Genomic DNA, 7,218 nt, shown 5'->3' on the forward strand with positions numbered 1-7,218 from the left:
GGATAAGCTGGGAGGCGAGATTTCAAAATGATTCCCCCTCCCATTTTGTCCAGAGCTCACCCTGTGTGGCGGCACATAGATATTTTACAAAAGTCAACCAAAGGGCTACAGAGAAGAAAGAAGCTGGGAGGGGGAGGGCGGGGACTTCCCTGGTGGTTCAGTGATTTAAGAGTCTGCCTTCCAATGCAGGGGACGTGGGTTCAATCCCTGGTCAAGGAACTAAGACCCCACATGCCGTGGGGCAACTAAGCCCATGTGCTGCAATGAAGTCCCAGCACAGCCAGGGAAAAAAAGAAGGAAGGAAGGAGAGAAAGAGAGGAAGAAGGAAGCAAGGAAGTTAGGAGGAGAAAGTAAAGAAACCATTTATTCATGAGGCCCAAGGGGCGGAGACAGCGATGCAGTCACTGGCCAACGTAGCCTGATGGCAGTGATGACGGCCTGCAGGGTGGTCTGCGGGGTTGTGTAGAGAGAGCCCGTGTAGGCATTTACATGTGTTCCCCTCTGGCCCTTCACAACTCCAAGCCTCTGGTGTCCGTATCACGAATAGAAGACAACTGGCCCAGCGCCGTCTCTCCCAGGGCTCCCTGAGAACAAAGGTGGTCACAGGTTACTGCAGAGGGGGCAGCCAGGCAGCAGGATGTCAGCTGAGGACTGACCCCCAGCGTTGCTGGGGCTGGGGAGGGGCAGCAGGGAAGCTGGATGAAAGAGGCGGGAGAGGGACCACAGGACTGACATCAGCAGAGGTGGCAAAGGGGGTCCCAGGTTTGGAAGAGGGTAGGGCAGCCTCACCTGGGGTGAGAGGTTCAGCTGGCCATGATGTGCTTGACAAACGCTGCAAAGAAGGAAAGGGTGAGCTGCAGGGTTTGGCCCTGGGTAGCCAAGGGTGGGACCCTAGGACCCCAGTGCCTCCTCCCAGCAGACTCCCTGCCTGCTGAGTTTACCTTCATAGTTGATGCAGCCATTGGAGTCTTCCTGCCCTGCCATCAGCTTCTCCACCTCGTCTTCTGTCAACCTCTCACCTAGCAGGAGTGGGAAGCTGAGTCAGCACTGTCGAGGTGGGAAGGGTGGGGGGACCCCTGACTGCCTCTGGACAGGTGAGTGTGCCTCTCCAGTATTCCCTATGCCTCAGATTGGTACACCCCGAAGCCTGAGCTGTCACCTCTCAGCTCTGAAACCAGGAGAATCAGTGACAAGTCAAAAAGAACAAGGCCTGGGGTGCAAGCCTGGTGCCCGCTCTGAGCCTAGACTCCGTCCATAACAGCACCATCTTGGTGTTCAGGTCCCCGGCACAGACTGTCCCTGTCCTCAATAGGCTGGTGGGTCTCCCTCCATCAAGAGGAGACAAGGGAGGATGCGCTGGATAGAGCTGGGGACCTTGGGGATGATTGGGAGGAGCCCTCGAGACACCACCACTGCTGCCCAGACAAGGCTGGCCTTTCCCTTTCCTGACTCTGTGCTTTTGTGTGCCGTGCTGCCCCCCCACAGTGGAACGCCCACTGCAGTATCCCTCACACCTCCTACCTCCCCCAGCCAACACACACACACACACACACATATAACCTCAGCAACCAGCACAGGGCTGATCACACAGTGCTGCTTCTGCTGCTGCTAAGCCACTTCAGTCATGTCCGACTCTGTGCGACCCCATAGACATCAGCCCACCAGGCTCCCCCGTCCCTGGGCTTCTCCAGGCAAGAACACTGGAGTGGGTTGCCATTTGCACTCAATAAATATTTGATGCAGGAAGGGTCGCTTTGAGCAGACACGATCTGAGCTCAATGAATATTTGCTGTAGGAAAAATTCTCTTTGAGAAGGGGACATTCCTGCCAGCCAGGCCCCTGATGGTGGGAGTCAGGATGCCCAAGAGGCAGGCACAGTACCTTCTCAGCTCCGGAATTTGACCTTGAGGCAACAAACACCAGGACTGGATTGATTGACCCTCCTTGGGTGCACCATCCCGTCTCGCCCCATCCCCAGAGTCCTTCCAGTTCTGTGAGCTGCACCCACTGGCTTTCTTTATCCCCCACCTAAATTTCTAAACTCCCCGCATAGATTTTCTAGATCTCCTGCCGTGGAGACACCTTGATGGCATCACCCTCCATTTCACAAGGGAGAAGCAGGCGGGGGCAGCATGCTTTCTCCCAGAGGTCCCCAGAAGGTGGGCTGGGAGTGGGGAGGAGGCCGCCCTCACCCAGCGTGGCCAGCACGTGGCGGAGCTCGGCGCCCATGACTGTGCCATTGCCCTCCTTGTCGAAGACCCGCAGCCCCTCCACGAAGTCCTCATAGGTGCCAGTGTCCTTGTTCTTGGAGATGTGCTGGAGCATGGGCAGGAAAGTGTCAAAGTCCATCATCTTGGAGTTGAGGTCTGGGGAGAGATGGCCGAGCACCCGGCTCTGAGGGGCGGACGGGCAGCCCCCTCGCCATGTTTGACAGTGAGGACCTATTCCCCTCACCCAGCTCCCCAGTGCACGGCACACCAGTTTGCCATTTACCAAGCGCTCCACCAGGCATTTTACAGTCAGCTGAGAAATGCGTGACTGCCATGGTCCTCTGCTGTTCATAAGGACAGCGGCACCACCGGGGGCTGTCTAGCCCCTCTGTTCTCCTTTGGAGGAGAGCAGTTCTTCCTAGCACCTCGTTATTTTTCTTACAGACTCCACTCTCCCCGCTACCTGGGGTGGGACAAGAGCAGCTGGGCAAGTCAGAGACCTTGTCTGGGGCTTCTGTACCTGCGGCGGGGGCTTGGGTCTCAGTCTTCCTTGGGGCAAAGTGGACAACTGTCTCTGGCCAAGGCGGTGAGAGCAGCTGGCCCTGCTCCTTCCCCAGAGGGATGCCCAAGGGGCCAGGAGGGACAGGGCGAGCAGGTGGGAGACCCAGGCCAGGTCTCACACCTCCAATGGAGCTGGTTTGTGCTGTTGTCAGTCCCCGATGACCAGGAAGCCTGGCTAATGGGCGTGAGGCCAGATGATACAGGAGCCATCGCTGCTTGTGAGCAGCCCCTGAGGCTGGGCTCCAGGTCCTCCTCCAGACAACGGGAGGGTGTCAGAGGAATGCACAGCGGGGAGATTCCCATGTTGCCCGCCCCCCACCAGCAATGGCGGTCTCCCCCGGGGACTGGCGCTAATGGGGACATCTCAGGCTGAGCGCACCCACCTTCCTGCTTTGGCTTCCCCAGGACGCGGAGCACCTCGGCCTGTGTTGGATTCTGGCCCAGTGCCCGCAGCACGTCCCCACACTGCCCGTACGTGATCTTCATCTCGCACTTGGGTGTGCGGTCGAACAGCATGAAGGCTTCCTTGAACTCTGCCGGGAGGGGGCATGAGCTGTGGACACTTCCAGAGGCAGCCCACCCAACTGGTCCCACACTGCTGGTGGGACTCTCAGCCTGGGGACCCAGGACCCAGCCCTGCAGCCCCAGGGCTTAAGACCCCCCACACACACACACTCACCTTCAATCTGCTCCGGAGTAAACTCGATCTGAAAGGAGACCCCCCAAAATTCTGAGTGCTGGGTTCAGAGGATGGGGCCAGGCCTCTTCCTGGTCACTCCACTCCATGACCAGCCAGGGCCTCAGCCCCTTGGTTGCCCCAACCTGTCTGCATTTCAGGATCCCAGCTTCCACCGCCCAAGACCTCTTGCCGTCCACCTTGACTCCCACCCTCCACCTCCTTACCCCTCCTCACCTGTCCTACCTGACGGCCTTGAGTTTGTGCATACCCAGGCCTGACACCAGTTAGGCCTCATCCGGGGAAGTGATGCGGAGGGAAGCCTTGTGCCCTGAATCTCCATCCCAGGGTGGGCCTTACCTGAGACCCCCTAGTCCTAGACAGACATGCCTGAAGCCACAGGATCTAACCACACTGGCTTTGCCAGCTCTGCTGGGCCTGGGGCCCAGTGGGCAAGTCTGTCTACATGAGATGGGGGTACCTCATCTCCCTGGGAAGGGGTGGCAGGTGGCAGGAGGGGCTGGGCTGAAGGTACAGGCCAGAGAGCCCTGCAACATAAGAGCTCATCTACAGGAGGGGTGTGTGTGATGAACATGTGTATTCACACACCTGTGTGTGCACCTGTTTGCATGTGTCTGCCCACCCACCCCCAGCCCTCAAGGCTGAGCACTGTCATCCACCTGGCCTCGCCTACACCTAAGTCTCACACACCCCCATGTGTAAGCCCAGGGCAGCCCCCAGAGTGGCACAGCAGGAGGCTGCTGAGCGTTTGCAAGACCATGGCAGGGGTACCTGAGGTCAGGAGGCCTCCTGGGACCCGGTTTCCCCCTCCTCACTCGATACCAGGTCTATTTTTATCACTGCAGTCACTCAGCCCAAGGTCAAGGGCGCACCAGGGAAAGGAGCTTGGGGGAGGGGGACTTGACTGGCACCTGGCCCACTGCGGCTCCCGTGGAGTCCCCGCCCCAGTGCACCCTAGCACAGAGCAGAATCCTACCCCAGCCACCCTGCCGGGTTGCCCCTCCCAGCCCTCCAGCTCAACCTTGTGTTGAGAAGACCCGACCAAGTTGTTTCTGGTCACCTGAAAGCTCCCTCCACCAGGAAGCCCGCCGAGATTAGGTGCCCTGGGGTCCTGGCCTGGCTTTTTGCAGGGTTCCCAGGAGAGACCTCATGAGTTCCTCTGCTCGAGGGCGAATCTGCAACCTCAGATCCAGGGAGACCACACAAAGCCACCATGGGCCCTGGGGTTGTCCAACCCTCTGCCTGTGGGATACACACTTGGGGTCTGAGGGTGGTCGGGGTGGCGGCCAACTCCAGGGATCACTTGCTGTGAGTGGTTCCTGACAGCCTGTGAGGAGGGCTCATTGTCCCATTTCACAGCTGAGGAAGCCAAGCCTCAGAGCAGCAATGGCAATGGAGCAGATTTGGGATCTGAACCTGTGTGCTGTGCTAAGTCGCTTCAGTCGTGTTCAGCTCTGTGCAACCTCACGGACTGTAGCCCACCAAGCTCCTCTGTCCATGGGATTCTCCAGACAAAAATACTGGAGTGGGTCGCCATGCCCTCCTCCAGGGGATCTTCCTGACCCAGGGATCGAACCTGAGTCTCTTGTGTCTCCTGCGTTGGCAGGCAGGTTCTTTACCACTGGCGCCATCTGGGAAGTGGAGGTGGATCTGTGAGGACCGGCTGCAGTCTTGCTGGGGACCTTGAAGGGCTGGGACGGCTCCACGGGGCACCTTTGCCAGCAGCCAGGGCAGCGGTGGCCGGTAGCCAGCCAAGAACAGAAGCAGGCGGGACGCCGGGTGCGTGCCACTATGTGGATGCCACAGGTGGCAGTCACGGTGCATTCTCCAAGTTTAGACTCTGAGAAAGACTTCCGAGCCAAGCTGAGGAAGGGCTCCTGGGGCCACTGGTCACAGCTCCACGACCAACTTTCTCCATGACCTACCCAGACTGTGGCTCAGCGTCGCCACCTCAAAGCTGACGCCCCACCAGCTCTGGGGCTCAGGGACCTTGGCGGGGGTGACTGTGACCCAGCATGAGCAGGAGCCTTGCTTCTCTTTGCTTCCCACCCTGTCTTCCCCCAGGGAAACTGGCATGGACTTAAAACCCCACAGTGTGACCAAAAAAGCCCCTGCCTGGCTGAGGGGGTGGGGGACACTGGCAGGCCCAGGATTCCCCAAGGATGTGAGGTCCAAGGAGAAGGACAGGGGAAAGTCAGCTTCCAACCACCAAAAAGACAGCCCCTTCAGCAACACTGGGGCAGTCCTGCCTGCTGTCTGACCACTGTCTCTCCTGCTGCGGCCCTCCTGATGCTGAAGCTTCCAGCTAGAGCTCAGTACTCACTTTCTGGAGCCCACTCTTCCACTGGGTAGGTCCACTCTGGGATTCACTTACCTACCCTTCCCTTCCTACCTAAAACACGGCCTCTGCACCCACCTTGATCTTGGAGGGATCAAACTCAGCTTCCTTGGAGGGCTCGGGTGCAGGTGCGGGTGCAGGTGCAGGTGCGGGAGCCGGAGCTGCAGCTGCTTTGGCGCCTGCCTTGGCCTCATCCTTCTTGGGATCTGGCTTTTTGGGAGCCATGGAGGCTGTGAGCACAGAGGCAGGGGTGGAGAGAAGGAAGCCGAGAGCAGGGTAGGTGAGCCTCCTGCAACTGGCCTTTATCCCGCCTGGACACCTCATGACCCCAGCCCCACCCCTGCAGGGCACAATGGGGACAGGACCATAAAAGGACATTGGATAGACTCAGGGGCTATTTTGGGGCCTGGGGAGGGCATTGTTCAAGCTCAGGAATGGGTGGGGGAGAGGGAGGGCTCTCCAGGCCTCCCAGTCACCTGTTGAGGAGAGAAGGGGGAAGGGTAGACAGAGGCCACTGCTCAGCCCACATGCATACCCCAAAAAGCACACACACACACACACAGAAGGGCCTGCTGTCCCTCGGGAGGCCAATAAACTGAACAGGTGTGGGAGGATGGACCCAGGGCATGTTGGGTGTTGTGCTGGATGCCGAAGGACGGGGATTACCTAAGGGCACCCCTTGAGTTACACTTCCCATCTGCACCTCGAATTCCCTGTGTCTACACGAACGCGGAGAGGGAGGGCCATGTCGGTCCACGTGCGTGGTCTGTTTGTCTGGGTGTTCGCATGCAGTGGGGAGGGTCTCTGCGTATCTCTGGTAGGAGGATCCGTGTCTCTGTGGGGCCAATTCCGGTCCGTGAGTGTTGCTTCTGTGTGTTTGGGTTGGGTGTTTATTGTGTCTGTGTGAGCGTCTGGCTCACTAGCAGCTGCAGCCCCCGGCTCTGGGAATACCCTAAATGGCAGTGAAAGAGGGTCTGCTCCCTCGAGGGCTGTCACCCAGCCCGGTTCAGCAGCCCAACGGCGTCCACCGCCTCCTGCCTCAGCACCTGCCTGGCCCCGAGGTCAGCGTCTTGGTCTCTCCCTCGCTTCCTCCGGCCCCTCTTCTGCGACCCCCTTGCCCCACACACCTCAGGGCCCATTCCCCACCAGACCCTCGTTCACACACCATATACCCTCTGCCCTGTCCCCTCCTCTGGTTGGCACATTCAAGACGTGGCCTCACTGCACCCTCCCGGTCCCACCGCCCCAGGCTGCCCTCTGCCAACCTTTTAGCTGGGGCCCTGAGAGGGTCTGTGTCTCTGAAGGACCCCAGGGGGCTGGGAGGGGTGCCCCCGGGGTGTTCAGCCCAGGGCACCCCACCTTGTCCTACCCCCTAGTGCTACCCTGAAGTGCTAGCCTTCGGCAGATGGTGG

At 59.4% G+C, this 7,218-nt stretch overlaps 1 protein-coding gene across 1 annotated transcript; it reads right to left on the bottom strand.

The window, feature by feature from the left end:
• Nucleotides 1-337: 337 nt before the first annotated feature.
• Nucleotides 338-6,102, bottom strand: MYL3 (myosin light chain 3). The gene is made up of 7 exons (XM_040246831.1): nt 5,885-6,102; nt 3,451-3,478; nt 3,155-3,304; nt 2,193-2,366; nt 942-1,019; nt 790-832; nt 338-584 (listed from the first exon to the last, which is right to left on the bottom strand). The coding sequence occupies exons 1-6, from the start codon at nt 6,029-6,031 to the stop codon at nt 804-806; spliced, it is 606 nt and encodes a 201-aa protein (XP_040102765.1). The 5' UTR covers nt 6,032-6,102; the 3' UTR covers nt 338-584; nt 790-803.
• Nucleotides 6,103-7,218: the final 1,116 nt, after the last annotated feature.

Source organism: Oryx dammah, unplaced genomic scaffold (genome assembly GCF_014754425.2).
Source record: "Oryx dammah isolate SB20612 unplaced genomic scaffold, SCBI_Odam_1.1 HiC_scaffold_9, whole genome shotgun sequence".
Classification (NCBI taxonomy): domain Eukaryota; kingdom Metazoa; phylum Chordata; class Mammalia; order Artiodactyla; family Bovidae; genus Oryx; species Oryx dammah.